Below are 17,997 nucleotides of genomic sequence, written 5' to 3'. Positions count from 1 at the left end.
GTGACACTTTGTTTTTGGCCTTACTAAGAGTCTATTGAAAGCCCCTTAAATCTTTTGCTAATCAGGCTAATGCCCTTGAAATCTTTGTTTTTAATGAGGCTATAACATTGTAGAAGTAGGTTAGTGTTAATTATGTGTGAATTGTTAATGGGCATTAAAGGTTGCCTTTCTTGAGTACTACCTTGACTACTCTCCCTTTCATTGATGCAGAGCTATAGTGGTTTTGCCATCTTGTGTTTTTTTAAAAGTGGAAGTTGGAGACTAGGGTTTGAGTGGTAGACTGGTGCATGAGCGTTGTGACTTGTAGGGTAGGAGGGCGAACGAAATGCCCAAGGTGGGATGAACTGAGGGACTCTAATTCCGAGGAGGGTTCGATGAGTGAAGAAAATACTGAGGTGATTGGGGGAAAGCTCAAGGGAGATCGTATCGCTATGGAGACTATGTGTAGCAGAGAGGTCGAGCAGCAACTTGAGGGAGATAATGTTGGACCGAGCAACCACAAAGTTGGTAGGGGCTTATGTAGAGAAGGTAGCAAGGAGGCTCCAGAGTATGTTTTCCATAGTTGGAGGATGAAGATGCTAGCAAGCTATTGCATGCTGAGGGTCTATGCAGAGCGAGAGAAGTAGTGAGGAAACCATGGTTTGAAGAAGGAAAAAGAAATTCGGTTGTCTGTAAACTCGAGTTGGATGAGCTCAAGCTAGAGCCAACTCGCTTGGCCAAGGGTAGTGTATACTTGTTCTCCACTAGGAGGATTCCTTCATTCATGGAGTTGGAGGAGCTTCTTTCTTACAATTGCAACATCTCGACTTCTAGGTTCTTAGGGAAGGGTTTCTTCCTTGTTAGATTTGTGTCGAAGGAACTCCAAAAATGCAGTTGTCGGCTAATCATTTCTATTTGCAGGTTCCACAATCTTGGTCATTCTATAAAGTCCAACTTTTAGTATAGATGAATTTTTGTTTCATGAATGTCTCGTCTGGGAGGATTTCCCGGGTCTTCCAATGGTGTTGGGTGATTTTGTGGGGAGCCTTGCTTCATCTTTGAGGAGGATGTTCCTTGTTCCTCTGATGTTTAACGGACCCTTTACAATCTATAAAGATTGGATCCTCTAGAAATGAAGCCAAGATCCTGATTATCTCGACGTGGAGCTTCTTGATGGAGCTGTCATTGCTCAATAGGTGCACTTTGGCCCATTCCCCAACCCTTGTTATATTTGTCGCTCTACTACCCATCTGGTCAAAAATTGCCCCAGGCAAGTGGCTAATACAAAGTTGGCCTTGGGAGACAAAATAAATGAGCCCCAGAAGCCAATTGATCAAGTGGAAAATTGGGAGATGCAAAGCATGGGTGTTAACCACTCCTCCAAGGTTAAGTCATGTGATCGAGATGCGCAAAAGGTGGATTCAAATGGCAAGCCAGTGGTGGATGAGGTGCCTAAGGAAGATGTCTAGTCAAAGCTCAAGGGTGTTCAAGAAGATCCGTGGAAGAATGTTCAGTGCAAGGTGTCTGTGGTGTGTGATTTGTTAGAGAATCAGATACATGTTGAAATGCAGTCTTCATCAATAGCCACTAAGCCCTCGGTGCATGTAGCTACAAACGATGCAAAACAGAATGATCTTTCGTCCTTGCATGGTGGCACCTCTGGGGAAGTGGTGGAGGCATCTAGCGTTCCTTCTTGTAATGGCATAGGGTTGACTTAGAATGGTGGAGGTCCGAAAGAGGTACCACCTGATGCTTATCATTGCAAACATATGCTAGAAGGCAAGGTTCAATAAAAGATGCCATTGGGTCCAGTCGACTTAGTGGTTAGCAACAAGCAACAGAATTGATCAATGTCTAAGAGGCTCAAAGATATGGCCCAAGGGTTGGGCATGGTAAAGAGAATAGATTTCACTTTTTGCGTGAAGCATATAGGATCTTATCAAACCAAGAGTAGTAATAGGGTGGTAGGGGGGTGTCTGTGATGTTGGTGACTGTTGTTTCTTGGAATCTTAGAGGGTGTTGTGGGTTAAATAAGCAGCATGGTTGTTTTTTGGTATTGAGATCGGTGAATGCGTATGTCATCCTTTTACAAGAGATAAAATGTGGAGAGTTGGACAAGAATTTTCCAGGGGAGGAGGCTGTCTTGTAGGATCTCCAATTTGAATTGTTCTCCAATTTAGGGTCCCCCTACAAAACAAACAAAACAGTCAACATTAGTCCGACATGGGAAAAGGTGATAAAGATAAAGATATTGAAAAGGAGAAACACAAGAGAGAAGACAAAGCTTACCAGAAGCAGTTAGAGCTCGAGGATTTAAACAAGTGCTTCAACCACAATGGACTTGGAGTTGATAGCACAGTGGTACAAAAGACCTCCACATCATCAGCATTCACCTCAGCCACATCATCGACAAGGGGGTCTATATCGACCTCTTCTCCTACCAGCACAGACTCCTCATTAGACTCATCACTCATGTCACCATCATCGGAGGTGACATATACAAGCCCACTTTACTCCTTGTCCTTTCTGTCACCTCTCCCTCTCAACTAGCAACACCCCTACCTTCGATGGGACTCGCCTCACCACTACCTCAATCATCCTTATACCTTACTCATCTCACTCAGTCCCCACCGACTATTCAGCCTCGCCCCCCTACATTCATACCATGGTGCTTTCAGTTTCAGGTTCCTTAGGGAACCTGAGTTCCCATGAGCTGATTAGCCAGATATTTGCGAGTCTTTCCTCATGGAGGTACACAATATACAAGCCTATAACGTGGAGTAGGCCCATAACCCATAACCCCTCTCTAGTCAACAGGATCAGGCCCGTGTTATACAGGAGCAAGCCCGGGTTATACAGGAGGAGGCCCATGTAATCTGTCATTGAGGAGACATCCAGATGGGTGGATGTAGCCAAACAGGAGCCTGCGAAGGCAACCATTTCGGCTACTCTCATGGAGCTGCAATAGAGGGCCAGCAAGGCCCTCAACATCAGGGTTTGTGGAATCCTCCACATCGAAGCTACACCAATGGATGATGCGACGACTTTTGTGGCTACCACCTTAGGGGTCGTAGAGCACATGATTGAGAGGACTTGGTGAGTGGGGAGACACCCCAACCGAGAGCAGGTTCTATCAGACGATTCCATGATGCTCAGTCTCGATAGTAGCCTTACACCGTAGATCAGCCCTGCAGGACCACCCATCAATCTCCATGGATGAGGATTTGACACCCCCCTACAGGTTGAGGAGAGGTGCACCTTGATGCAACAGCGGGATTTGGCCCGCAAATAACTCTTTCATGGAAGATGGTTGGTTTATAGCTACAATCTCTTTAGATGGGTTTGGCTGCAAGGTTCTTAGTGTTTATGCTCCCAATCAGCCTCATGATAGAAGAGAGTGTTGGAAATCATTGAAGTTGTTGATGTTCGAGTCTCGGTGGCTATCGTCAAGCTATGTCTAGTGTAGAATTTGACTCTTGGGATTTGCTTTGTCTAGATCATGGCTTAATAGAGTGTATGGAGATTTATCCCATTGGTTTGGGAGATTTTTCTTGGACTTGCATAGGCGGCAACTTTCAAGTAGACAGAATAGACAGAATCTATCTTTCGGAGGAGGGGTGGTGGTACTCCACCCCTATGAAGGGGGAATATATTGTACAATCTTATCTGTCTAGTCACCTCCCTTTGGTATGGAAATTTAGTATCCCAAACCCAATCGCCTTTTCCCTAGGTATCCCATTCAAGCTAGATAATAAGCTATTGACTAATAAGAAATTTTGTAGCATGATCCACTCTAGGTGGGCGTGAGTTTGTACTCAGACTATTGAGCCATGTCAAAGATGGGATGATGCCAATAGGGCTATGGTAAAGGAGATGTGTTTATGGATGAACCAGGCCAAATCTAGGAATGGGAAAGTATCTGATCTGACTCATATTCATGTATCTCTAAGGCTGGCACTAGAATTAAGGCCAGGTGATGAGATTGTTTCTACTTTACTATCAAAGGTTGAGATTGTTATTCAGCGTAGGAAATGGGAGGAGATAGAACATGTCAAACTTGGCTTGAGCTCAATAACTGTCAAACCAAGTTTTTCTTTCAGTCTATAAAGCAAAAACATCAGAGGGAAAGGATTGACATAGTCTTGAATGCTCAAGGTGAATTAGTAACAGAGTTTTGGCATATAGCCAACGTATGTAAGGCTGAATTAAGTGCCATTGTGGGTATGCATGCTATTTCAGATAAGGATTGGAGAGATGCCTTAGAGGATGCCTTGGTGGGATTGGATATAGGGTTTCAAAGGGCTCTCAAAGGGTCAACTTTCACTATTGCCAAGGCCCTTTGATCGTGATGAATTGTGGGATGCCCTAAAGTTGATGAAGAAAGACCGGTCCCCTGCACCTCATGGTGTTACCATGGAGTTTTATATATGCTTTTGGGACATGTTGGTAGACTATCTTGTTGAGATGTTGAATGCCTCAATAAGGAGGAGTTAAATCTCTTGGGATGTTAATGCTGAATTAATGAAGCTCTTCTCTGAGTGGTAAAAGAGGCTGCAACAAGTAGGGGGCTAGAGACCTATCTCAATGCTAAATACTTCCTACAAGGTGATGGCAAAAGCCTTAGCAATGCGTATCTATGAAGTGTGCATACATGTGGTTGACATAGAGCAGAGGGATTTCGTGAAATTTTTGAACATTTCCACAACATTAGACTATGTAGTGAAATTGGGGCAAAGATGCATGTTGTTTGCCCTGGACCTAGACAAGGCATATGATAGAATAAGGTGGGACTTCATTTTGGAAGTGTTAGGTTGCTTTAGGTTTGTTTACGAGTTTGTCAGGGGTGTCAAGACTATATCTTCTTTTTTCAGAATGCCTTAGCTACTTCATGCCTAAATGGTGACTTGCAACGTTCTGTTCGGCGGGGCCCTCTGATTGCCCCCCTGCTTTTTGCCATTTGTATTGTCCACCTTATGGTTATGCTTAAAAGTAGAATGGAGAGAGGTTACTTCTTCAAGGGGGTGGTTCTACCTTCTAGTGAGCAGCTCTAATCATAGCTATTCATGGATGACCTCATGGTGTTTATTCAGGAAGATCAACAAAGTGCCCGGGCATTGATGGAGGTGATGTAGTGCTTTTGCAAAGTGTTTGGTTTCCCCCCCCCAAAAAAAGCGTTTGATTCAGACTGTAATTGGTAGAAAAGCTTTGCAACAAGGACTAGTTTAGATCCTATTCCTCAATGGGTTGAGGATCTGCATGTCTCTTGGATCCGCCGCAGAGAAGTGGTGATATATTTGGGATCCCCAATTGGCTTGAGTAGGATGGTGAAGCAAAGGTTTAGGACAAATCCAAATCCAAGATGAAGTTGAAGCAAAGGTTTAGGACAAATGCAAATCTAAGATGAAGGGTGGAGTATATTATGCATTGGTTGGAATGCTAGGTTACTGATAATCAAGCATATTAGAGCAACGGCACCAACCTATATTACCACTATTTGGAATTTTAAACAATGTCATTGGATGGAAATAGATCGAATGTTTTAGGCCTTTCTTTGGGCCAAAGATGGAGGTAAAAGAAAGATGCATTACATGCCCCAGGAGGCCCTAAAGGCCCCCAAGGTGTAAGGTGGGTTTGGTCTGTCAAATATGAAGGTGTAGAATATATCACTAATTGATGAAATGGTTCATGGAGCAAGTTCAGGGTATCACAGTTAGCTCCTAAAACTCTCTTTCATGGTATGACCGGTTGATGCCAGATTTCCCTTTGAAAAAACAAAAGGTTAGATTTGGTACTTGGTCTATATCTTTCTTGGAAATACTGTGTTCATAAGCTCACATGGAAAGGGAGAGGTGACTTGAGGGGAGATGATAGTCTAAATGAAGGCATATGGTGGAGTAAGGTGGTATCCATAGTTGATGTTCCTTTTGCTAGGCTAGATCTTTACACTGCCAAGAGTCTTTACAGAAGAGGCCTGAAATATTGGGTTCAGATCTAGTATGCTGCAAAAAGGATTGGTATGACTTGACTGTTATACATGATATGTTCTCTTTGAATGCAAGGGAGACTGCTCTAATTTGAGCTATGCTCGATTGGTGCCAGATTTGTGGCCATCTAATTGTAATGAATCTTGTGATTGGAGAGTTAACCAATGGGTGTTTGGTAAAACACGGTTGAAGAAGATTACTCTGAGGTCGGTGTACAAAGGTTTGCTAGAGGTGAGCCCCTAAACTAGCTGTTGAAATAAGAAATGGGGGTCCATAGATCCCCGGCTTGGTGGAGGGACAGATATAGAGAGATCTAGAAGGGATGTCTTACAGCTAAATCAAGTTTCTTGATGTGGAAACTTACCCACCAATGGCTACTGGTGCGTGCTAGGCTTGCAAGGCATATTTTAGTTAATCACTTCTATCCATTTTGTGGGAAATCTATGGAGGCCATGAATCATCTATTCTGGAGTCCCTTTTTGGGGTGTTGAAGTCTGTTGCATGCAGTGTCGGCCATGAGTTGTTTGCCCACTTTAGTTGGCCTTTTTGTACTCGGGTCTTCTCAGTTGACCCCCCTAAAATTCAAATCGTCCTTTTTTATTTTATATTAAAAAATATATTATCCTTTTTTCCCAGAATAGCCAAAATTGTATTATAAAAAAGGATAAAAAGTACAATATAAGAAAACACCCTCCTGGCTCAGGAAGGCAAGAACCCACAATCACTTTTCCAAATTTCAAACATCAAAGTATTGGTTACAAAACATTTGTCTTAACACTTTCAAGTTCAAAATATTAAGGGTTTTTATTAGCATTGCCTCGTGGAGGATTGAAACTCTCTTGTGAATTTCCAGTGTAATTTTTTAAAAATTTCAATTAACTTGTGTTTCAAATTGCCATTTATGGAGATCATCTTACAAAAATTGCCATTTAATAGCTCAACACCCTTTAAAAAATCATATGCTCTCTCTTTTACATCCAAAAGGGCTTGCTTTACCACCATACTCAGGGGTAGTGCCCACATGCACTTGTGCACTCTTGTTGAAAGTTTTGTAGATTTTAAGCAAAATTTATCTTCTATTTTCAAATTTGATGATTAATGTCCAAAATTTGCCATTCACCTAGCATTAAACCTCGATTTTGAATGAAAACGGGTTGGATTTCTTAATTATAGCTTGAATTGGCCTCCCTTGTGATACATGTATGTTTGTACTTATGCTAATGAGAAAAGTGACATACTTTGAATTTTGGCAGTTCCTCATACCATCTTTTATAGATTTAGTTAATTAAATAAGTTTAGATTTTTAGCTATTAAAAACTTTCAATCACAAGAGTGACAAAGTTTCAATTTGAAAAATCCTCATATGGTTTTTGGTAAACTTTACTTAATTACGATTGAGAAACTTTTTAAAAACCAACTAGAAACTTGATGGAAAATACTCAAATAGAGCATAATTTCCAAATTTGTAATCTTGTTTCATTGGAAACATCAACAAAGTAGCATAAAGCCTATATGAAGATTATCCCAGACATTTTTTGATGGACTTTAGTTACCTTAATAAGATTATGGACCAAAAATTAGATGTAGGAATGGATCATTATTTTAGATTTTTTAATGAAAAACTAAACATTAAAACAGTTTATCAATTTAATTAATTAAATATATAAAGTCCACGTAATATTTGTATAGATTCATGTCATAGTAATACTTTATTTGGAGAAACGAAAAAGGAAGTGTGTTAATGTGAAACTTACGGTATATCAAAGTGGACTAATGTTTTACTTTATTTTGATATCAAAATCAAGTGAGATTCATCTCTTCCATGAGTCTCATTGCTTTTACATTGCCTATCAAATATTAAATTACTAGCTATTAATTTTAATGAATATATATATTGTTGAGGAAGATCTTTTAATTGAAAGATTTCTTTGCAATCTTGAATGTGTATCAGTACCTCATCAATGTTTGTAATTTTTAGATCTTGAGTGTTTTTTAAAAATAAAGTAGCCGGCTTATAGTAAGGGTTAGTTAGACCCAAAAAAAGACTAGATATAAAGAAGGTCCACACAAAAAGATGGCTAATATAACACAAGGGCATATTGCCCACATCTCATGCCGCTAGGCAAGCCCCACAAGAAGGATCCCATCAATGAGTGAGAAATGTCAAGAAAATTGTTGCTCTCAACTAAGTCCTTCTTTCTCAATAGAATCACAATGAAAACCAACAGATTTCTTTTTTGGTAGAGAAACCACCATAGCACCATAATCTCCCAACCGAGACCCTTCTCAAAGGCCACCTAATTCCAAATAGCCAACAAACTCGCACCCCTCCATTATGGCAAACACACTGCAACCCTAAATGTAAAGCCTTGGGAATGCCCCACAAGCATAGATTTCTAGTTAAACTATCTTAGCATCGATCCCACCTTTCAAGTTGACTCGTCTAGCCTCTTCCACACACCACACGTTCCCATAATAAATCCCTTACACTCTCTATCGAGTATCTGCAAATAAAGCACAATGATGACACCTTCACCCATTAGACAACTTGCTGCTATGAACTAACAACCACTAATGAATCACCTTCCAAAGAAGAAATTTCACCTTGCCAACACCAACGAGCTTCCAAATCTCCTCCAACCTACTCCCTCCACTAGTTAACCACCCCCACCGCCCCCCCATGCTGAAGACTCTAGTTATCATTTTGCCTTGTAGCTACATGTTCAAGGCTATCTAAACCACTTTAACAAAAAATTTCCTCAACACACAACCCCCTGACGAATTCACCACCCAACTAGAACAAAGTGCATAATTAGTAGGCCACAGATCTATCATACAACTCAATGCCTATGCCAACACTGCCATTTCTTCATGATTATGTCCTAATTATACCCTAGAGAGTCCAAAGACCTGCAATTGACCTTCTTCTCATCCAAAGCTACCCCAAGCAACCACACTCTTCCTCTGCAACTTCCCTAGAAAATTAATTAGTGCTAGAGGTTTACCATCCCCCAACACCACATGACTCCATCAAATACTCCCCAATAGACTCTTGTCACCTCGAAGGTCCTTCCTAGCTTTCCACTACAGCAAAGTCCCATAAACCTTCCAAGGAGTCGCTAGACATGAAACCAAATAAAAATGTTTCATTAGCTATCATGTTAGCTCAAATGCATCCACACATTTTTACCCTTATAATAAACAATGTACCATTTCCACCTAGGGAGCAATACATTCAACTTGCTTCGAGTGTCATTTTATATAATAGGGATACATCCCCCAACATTTGGCTACCCCAATACACCTCTACTTTTACCAAAATTTAGGGCCTCCCACAAAATGAAGTAGGCTCCCTCCCTACCCAAAATAATTTCTTCAACATCCCTCTATCCAATGAAACTTTCTAAAACCCCACACCAAGGCCACACAAATGTTGCAGCCCCATCGACAATACATGTTGAATCACCAACAAACAAGTGTTTCACCCCAAAGATAAACCATGCCACCCATGAAACTTCTCCCATAATTTATTATGAAACCAATCAAACCATTGTCTCGTAGATAGGCCTAGGCCATTGAAGCACCCAAATATCTGACAATCTCCCCTCTACCAAACCACTGCACTGACAAATCCTCTACCCAATCTTCCTTCCCCTCACATGCAACAAAGGGAATAAGTCTTCTTCTAGCCATATGCAAACCTTGCACCTCACAAAACAACTAAATCATACCTAAACAAATTATTAACTTTATCACGTGATGCAACTATATCATCTACAAACAAACCTATTTGCTAGACTTAAACAAACCATTTCCCCCATTTTTTCCTAGGATTGTTATTAGCTCTATAATAAAGTAATATAGAGATCATAGCTAGGGGATGGAATACTTGCCTTGAATGGAATTTAGAAAATGAAGTAATTATTTGCATGAAATTTGAATAATTACTGCCATTGGACCAAACATGTATCCTCCCCCCTTAACTGTAATCATATGAGCAATATATGGCAATAGATACCATATGAGCCTAAAAAAGCTTTGATTGAATTAGATATGGTAAGTTATGTTTTAGACTATAAATCCTCAAAAGATGCAATTGATTGATACTATGTTATATTGCATTCACTAATATGGATGATAATTGGATGGAGTAGTTGTAATGAAATGGTGGACCAAAAGCATGCTATCTAAAAAGGAGGTGACTGCTAACTACAATAAGAATTCAATATGAAGGTGAGCAAGGAATACTAGTAGCAAGGAGTTGCTTAGATGGATTCCGTGATTTATTTTTTTCATATGCAACCCTCTTAACTAACTCTGGTTTATGGATCCAGTTATTTTCATTTGAACTTACATGGCATTGTTCAATTTTCTAGCAACTTATCTTTATTTATATGAAATCTTCGAAATGTTGATGAAATGGATACCAATTATAGACTGACATTGAGTCTATCTTTCCGAAAATGGTAATATAAGTTCTAACTTAGTGCATTACGGGATGGTGGTACGTGAGTTGGTCTACCCTCAACATCTTGATGATGACATTAAGGGACGATTACATGGAATGCTGTTGATGCCTTTACCCTCGACATTGTATTGTCATTTGGAGTTCACTTGGAGATATTTGGGAACAATCCTAATAGATTCTTAGACTCTAGGTCCATTGATTTAGGTTATAGGTTTATTGCCTTTGGGTCTTGGATTTGCGGGTTTCACATTTCGAGTTCTATGTCATGGATCCGCTTGTTCTATGCCCGAGTCCCTGGTCCACTTTTTTTGAGGCTAGGTTCTTAGTTTTGGTTCTCAAGTTTTAGGCCCTTTGTACACTTCTTTTGGGTCTCAAATCCACTTGTTTCAAGTTTTGTGTCCACTCGTTTGGATTTTAGCTCCTTGATCCACGTGTTTCAGGTCCCAAGTCTTGGTTTCAATTACTTAGGTCATTTATCAAAGTTTGTACTTTTTCCAAAATCTACCATGAAAATTGTGTTCACCTTGTATTTGTTGAGGCACACTCGACACGAGATCATGTCCCCCTTGTCCTTGCTAAGAATGGATTGTTTGGGCTATGATTTGATATTTCTAGTCTAGTATGAACTTAATGGAGGAGATTCACTCGTTAGTTGCTCAATCTAAGTAGATTAAGGTTTGCCTATTGGTTGATTTGATTTTCAAAATTTTATGAAAAGCTATTGAATTAGCGCTTGTTACGGCATAAACGCATGGGTTTAGCCTTACATGGGGAATGCCAAGAGACCCATGTGTGTGGGAATACCAAGGGGCATTATCCTCTATATATGTATTCATGCACGCATCGGTTAATACAATCAGTTACATTCTTCCGTCTTCCTTGTGTCGTATCTTCTTGATCTGAGTTTTGAGAGTCTCTTGTAGGAGCCAAGGGCCTCTACACATTGGCAACCACAAGGTGCTAGACCTACATTGCTTTGGATTTGAAGAGGTCAATGGCCTGAGTCACGTATTTTTAGTAGTCAGTCATATCTCTTCCATGTTTCATGTTGTGGATGTTGTAAAGATATTGCAGTCGTGAAGCCCATTCCTCAGCCAAACTACAAAGTACCATGAGGGCTACGCTGTTTGCACGAGGACTACGAGAGCACACAATGATCAATTGCATCACAATTATGTTCTTTGTGTGATGCTCCAAGGAGACGATGGCTGAGCGTGCGACCATTTCAGATGGACCGGATGCAACATGTGCTTACGGGTGATTTCGAACAAAGGGGGCTCGGGCCATTGCAGTGTTGGCGGATTCGATGCGGATAATGCAGCGCTTGGGGCTCCATTAAAAGGTGCTGCAACAAAGTAATATGGAGAGGTGACGATGCGGTGTAGAGTCAGATGCTATGCGGAGTCCTCATCACCAACAGAATTGGGGGAAAAAAAGAAAAATCTCCTTATAGTTGAGTATTGAGAGGACATTTTCATTTCATGTATAAGACTTGAGCTAATGTGTCAATTCGTCTCCTTTTAAGGGAGTGAATGAACCAATGATCAAATTAGGATAGACCTAGATCATGCCTTATGAGCTTTTAATGCTCATTGATGCTGTAAGCCCCCTCTTTTTAAAGAGTGATAATGATGCCATATTCAACTCTGCCACGTTGGGGGACAAGTAATACATCATACCTAAAGATTAGCTAGTGAAAGAGATCTTGCTTAGGTGGAAGATCTATGGAACGAAGAGATTTGATAGATAATATCAAAAATAGTATCTGATGGTGGTAACCCTAATCTTTATAAAAGAATAGCAATGGTGTACGCACTTTTGCTTTGCCTACGTTGGGGGACAAGTGCTTGCAAAAGAGAACGGTGGTGCTCAAGTTGAGGCTATAGATGGTGGATATGGAAAATTGTATGGGATCAAGACATTGCACATTCTAGTGAGACCCCAGGTTGACTACAAAATTGAGGGAGGTTCAAAGAAAGTCTTAGGAGCCTTTCACACCCATTTGCCCACAAAAGGGTGGATGAGTGGTGCCCAATAAAAACACACACCGGTGCCTAAAGAGGTTCACACACGACCACTCGCCCTCCGTAAAAAAATGACGTGGAGTTCGACTCATACCCAGGTAGAAAACATTTGGTGGGCGGCCTCATCACGACCCCTAAGAGCATGTCCATGTTGCTCAATCCAATCAATGCCCGCGGAGGATTTGCAAATGTGAGGACTTACCAACTGGTCGTACCTTTTTTGGTGACACTTGTGGATCATTTATTACTTGTACAAAACATATCCGCCTAGGTGTAAATAGGCAACTGGATGGCGGATGCTTCAAACCAAGGCGGATGGCGATTGTGGAGCATTAGGTGTGGTGAAAACAATCCCATCATAACACAACCTTTTTGAATGTGATTTAGCATCATGCTCATGCACTTGCTTTTGTAATAAGAATTAACTGCTATAGGACAAAAGGCATGTGGTTATAAAATGATTTTGGCAAAAGTCATGTAAAAAATGCTATACACAATTCGTGAAAGCACTATAACTAAAAAAACGTTAAACACAATACACGTGAAAATACTAAGTAAAATTACTTCTTGTTTATATTATAGCACTTCCTTGTTGAAGTGCTTGTGTAGACTTGGGTTTCACAAAAATCAAGGTGAAAATTTCACCCCCTTAGATTCGGAGAGCCTTTAAATTCCCTTCCATGACAGCATTCATTTCAGGACCGCCTCACCCTTAGATTAAGACAACCTTTAAATCTCCTCTCATGTTATCCTTCCCCGATAGCATTTATTAAAGGCCTTTGTAGGCATTTGCCTTTGGCATGCCCAATAAGCTTGTGTATATGCTTCATTTTTTTGAAATCTCTTACTAGATTTAATATTTTCACAATGGGCTTTTTGGAGGAGCTTCACTAAAATCTTCTTAGGAAGACCTTTCATGCATTGTCTATTTCCCCTTGAAAGTCAAGACGTCCTTTTTTGGCGTTCTTGCTTCAAACAGATATTACACTTATTGAAAGGCGTAGACTTTTGAAAGGCGTAGAAGTCTATCGTGGTCTTACCACCTTGTTTTTGTTGTTCGGATAAGATTGTCAATACGAGAGTGTAAGGCCTACTTGCCAAACATGGAACGCAAGAAAATTCAAAACGATATTTTGAGATCTTAGTTCAACCAAATATCTATACACACAACTTTAAGAATTTATGCATCTCTCCTTTTTAAGAGGCAGAAACATCCAGCATTGTATTATGTTCTTAGCTGTAGATAAGTTCATTAAAATACAGCAAAACATGACTACTTTCACACTTCAAAACTCGCCTTGGCTAGTAGTTTATTGGCCATCGTGCATATAAATTATGTACATATACCAGAATACGTAAGAAATATCTGCATGAAGAACTAAGGCAGAGTGACGGGGGAAATAAAGCTTGAAACTATTGACATGGTTATAAGAGCTGATTTGGTTTGATGCAGCCAGCCGCTAACATTACAAAGGAGAGCTAATCTAAAAGAGTCCTGACACCCTCTACATCAATTTGGCTGTAAAATTTGCATCAACTGCAGCCTCTAAAGCAATGAAAAACCTACGCTTATTCTCTACATTTCTTTGGACTTCGATGCCTGTTTGCATGAGAATTCTCTATGAGATTTTACAACCTTACAGAGACCTTTGTTGCTAATACCTGTCCTTGAGCCTGTCGTGTGTGTGTCTCCTGTGCAACCAGTAACTTCTATGCGGCCAATGTGGCACATGTACACAAAGTTTGATACTAAAGTTTTCTAAGCTTCTGTACAAGCTTTTAATCCTTCCTAGTAAAGACTCCAACATTCATTCTTAGAGCTCTTTCTGAGAGACCTGGGGGAGGCAATATACCTTGAGTACCTCTGGCCTGACTGGGTATTCGAGACTTTAGAAAGCCCAGTAAAGCAGGCAAAGTATTGAGTCCTTAGCTCGGGACTGCATCCTTGCAAAAGAAAGCAGTCATCCACTTGTACTGGATTGTATAAGCAGATCAATGCTTATGAGATTGCAACCCAAAGCTGACATATTGTCACTGCAAAGAACTGCTAATGGAATCTGCTCGGCTAGGCCCTTCTTGCTGCAGAGAATTTTCTGGCTTTCCTGGTGGAACCTCTTCACTTGAATTCATCCTCTTCCTGCCTTGCAAAGGCACCCCAAAGAGCCTTGGAGGGCTCCTTCTGTTGCTTTCTCGGGCTCCCTGTGTGCAATCACCCATCCCACAAGCTGGCTCCTGCACGTTTGCCTCAGATAAGGACCCAAAAGAGGGCATTCTCAGAATGGGTGGCGTACCAGAACATAGCTTTGGCACGGGGCTTTCTTCCACCTGTGACGAATAGAACTTGCTCCTACTCGAGACTTCATGCAGATGGATTTGTAATGCGCCCTCTCTCATGCTATCCCCTTCCACATTCTGTCTGGGAGATTCAACACCACTGCTACCAGTAACCTTCTCAACCAAATGACGCTCCGAAGTGCTATGGTTGCATCGAAGAAACCTGCCAAGGTGACCTGCATCTTGTGCCGGAGCTTTGACGTGCTTCTGAATATAGAGCAAAAGGTCACTGCAGAGTCGACGCAAACAAGACAGCTCTGACACAAGTAGCAGATTCTCTTTCTTCAACCTTTCTGTCTCGTCTGAGCTAGCTCCGTTAGGTCCATGCGTGTCCTTCGGGGAAGATAGGGGAGAGGAACTCGAAGATACGGCCTGTTCATCACCGGAATTGGAGGGAGAAATCGACCTTTTCGATGGCAATGCAGGTCCGGAGACATGCTGCGATGTCTTTCTCCTGTGAATGTCATTCAAGAGATGTCTTTCTCCTTTCCGGAAGGACTCATTGGCAAACTCCCACCGATCCGGCACTATCTTCCGAAAGCCCTGAAACCAAGCACCCACATCCAACAATGATAAATAACACATGAGGGACATTTCTCGTGTCCACAACTAGAACTACGGATCAACAAAGACCGTGTAAATAGAATCAGCCACAAACTAGATAGCAAACGATCTTTCCAGGATTGTCCAGCGGTAGTTTGTCACGGAAATCCTGAAACTTACATAGGTGTTCAACTGACGTACGAAACTCGAGAAATTATTGTGTTTGAAATAATTCGGTAGGAGATCCCTGGCGAACTCGGGGGGTCGCCATACAACAAAAGTGCTACCGTCCTCGTTCCAGGAGATGATTGGGTCTGTGACTGGGTCATCCACGAGCTGAAAAGTCTTGGTGAGAAAAGGTGCCGGGACGGACCTTTGGGAATCGGGGGCGTTGGATTGGGCACCCACGCCATGGCCGTTGCTGACCTGCGACATGCGGCTCACACTGGGGGAAAAGTGCGATATGTGGAATGGTGATTCGCAATCAGCTGCAGGGTACATCCATCGCTAAAATGCGATGGAGGAGTTGGATTGATGGACTATCCAAGGAGCAATCTCTATGGCGACGAACAAGAAGCGGTGTTTTCTATGGCGATTGGGAAGGGAGCGAGCGGCAAAGGTGGGTCATTGAGGAGCAAAGGATAAAGAGAAGGCAAAGGCAGGGAAACTGAAGCCAAAGGAAGGTAATAAGGAGGACAAAATGGTGAAAAGCGAGATAGATGATGGGCAAAGGCTGTGGAAAGCTGTATGGCAAAGGAGGTGGAAAGGTGATATGGCAGAGAAACTCAAGGGGGGGAAAAAGGTGAGAGAGAGAGAGAGAGAGCTAGCTTGGCAATGGGAGGAGAGGAGCTGAAGCAGGGCAATTGCTGAGAGAGAGCGAGAGACAGACAGACAGAGAGACAGGATAACTACCTTGTAAAATGGGAGGATGAAGCCATAGGAGGTGAAGCAGGGCAATTGCTGTGTGTGTGCGTGAGAGAGAGAGGGAGAGAGAGAGCAACGATAGCTAGCTTGTGGAATGGGAGGATGAAGAGAGAGAAGAGAGGATAGCTAGCTTGCAGAATGGGAGGATGAAGCCATTGGAGCTTAAGCAGAGAGAGAGAGAGACAGACAAAATAGCTAGCTTGTACAATGGGAAGATGAAGCCATAGGAGCTTAAGCAGGCCAATTACTGAGAGAAAGAGACAGAGAAAAGGACAGCATACTGGAAGATGAAGCCATGGAATAGCTTAAGCTGGGCAAAATGGGGTGTGTGTGTGTGAGAGAGAGAGAGAGATGTGGACGCAAACGAAGCTTGAAAATTGGAGACAAAGGCAACAAAAGAGATGGGTTTAGGGGGTAGAATCTTGGGCGGTAGCAGGAAGGTGTGCAAAAGAACAAATTGACAACAAAGTCCTCAGACCCACACAAACATTTGAAGAAAAAGATGAAAAAGACGACACCAATGAATCAGAAGAAAAAGAAGAAACGAAGAAGAAGAAGAAGAAGAACAGAAAAAGAAGAAGATTGCCCTTGAAGACCCTCGAACCCCACTAATCCCGGATTAGTTCCCTTTTAGCCGCCTGTATTAGCCTTTAACCCCCCTCGATTAGCCGTCCCCCCCTTCGTTACGTTCTAGAAGACTCCCCCGCCGCCTCCACGTGGCACCCCCTTGCCCGTCCGATTCGCCCCCTTCATTCCCTTTCCGCTTTGGGCTTCAAGTTCAAACCCTGCCGTTGACTTTGGAGCTAGACGGTTGGACCTTCCCCACACACGACACACACATTTAGATATCCCCATCACACTTTTTTTTTTTTTGTAAAACCACCACAACTACATGAGAGCGCATTCCCCACGCTCTGAAGATCTTCAAGCTATTTCCACGGATTGCAAATCGCGCAGTGTTTTCCTAGCCATGTTTCGAAAATTGCGCTTGGAATGTAGGATTAAAGCTTACCCCCGCTAACAGCAGAGAAATCCTTGATGTTAAGCGGGATAATAGGGCTACCGTGAATGTAGGTCTCCAACAATGCACGACTACATAACGCTCCAAGTTTCTACAATCACAAAACTCAGAAGCAGAAAAGTAGCTTTCCTCATCAACATGGAGAAGGTCAACACTATTGTCGTGAATTTCTTTGAAGTTTGCCGTGATTGTAGGATTGCCAGCTTTTTCGTCCTCATTCAGCCAATGCTAAAGGTTATTTGCACCATACATTTGCCTGACAACAACATTATAATCACTGAGGGAGAAGCAATCGAGTGTTCCCTCGCTGTCTCCCTACTTCAACGCCTTGATTTCCTGCTAAACATCCATCTGCACACAAAAATGCTCTCTAAGCAGAAATGCTCAATGGGTAATCATGGGAACCGACATGCAAGGCATCTAAAATTGTGCAACAGGATTGGATCGAACACGTTGGGCGTGGAAATGCCTAGGTGGAGACTCCATTTTCCCATCCCCTCCAAGCTGTGCACCACTCAAATTTGGCAATGACGGGTAGTCTGGCAATGGGTGGGAATAAGGCTGGCCTTGGCATTTTTGGGCGTTCTTGCTCACCTAGCCGCGAGTGAGAATGTCCTCTTAGCCCATCGTGTGCATACCCATGGTTCATGGATGGGCAAGATTGCTTGCCCACGTCTAGCTCACAACCGAGATGCAGTCAATGCACCATGGGCGGGCATG

At 42.1% G+C, this 17,997-nt stretch overlaps 1 protein-coding gene across 1 annotated transcript; it reads right to left on the bottom strand.

The window, feature by feature from the left end:
• Positions 1-13,854: 13,854 nt before the first annotated feature.
• LOC147885708 (heat shock factor protein HSF24-like) lies at positions 13,855-16,584 on the bottom strand. The gene is made up of 2 exons (XM_087396391.1): positions 15,513-16,584; positions 13,855-15,332 (listed from the first exon to the last, which is right to left on the bottom strand). Exons 1-2 carry the CDS (start codon positions 15,831-15,833, stop codon positions 14,487-14,489), a joined length of 1,167 nt encoding a protein of 388 aa, XP_087252517.1. The 5' UTR covers positions 15,834-16,584; the 3' UTR covers positions 13,855-14,486.
• Positions 16,585-17,997: the final 1,413 nt, after the last annotated feature.

This window comes from Dipteris shenzhenensis, chromosome 25, assembly GCF_047967505.1.
Source record: "Dipteris shenzhenensis isolate YYH24624 ecotype China chromosome 25, Dip_SZ_1.0, whole genome shotgun sequence".
Classification (NCBI taxonomy): domain Eukaryota; kingdom Viridiplantae; phylum Streptophyta; class Polypodiopsida; order Gleicheniales; family Dipteridaceae; genus Dipteris; species Dipteris shenzhenensis.
The sequence above is the reverse complement of the archived record's forward strand: the minus strand, read 5'-3'. Positions and strand labels throughout refer to the sequence as shown.

Excerpts from the sequence above, each read along its gene's own strand:
- LOC147885708 (XM_087396391.1), bottom strand. The coding sequence starts at position 15,833 with ATGTACCCTGCAGCTGATTGCGAATCACCATTCCACATATCGCACTTT. Across the intron at positions 15,333-15,512 it reads TACGTCAGTTGAACACCTAT|GGCTTTCGGAAGATAGTGCC; the intron begins GTAAGTTTCAGG and ends GCTTGGTTTCAG.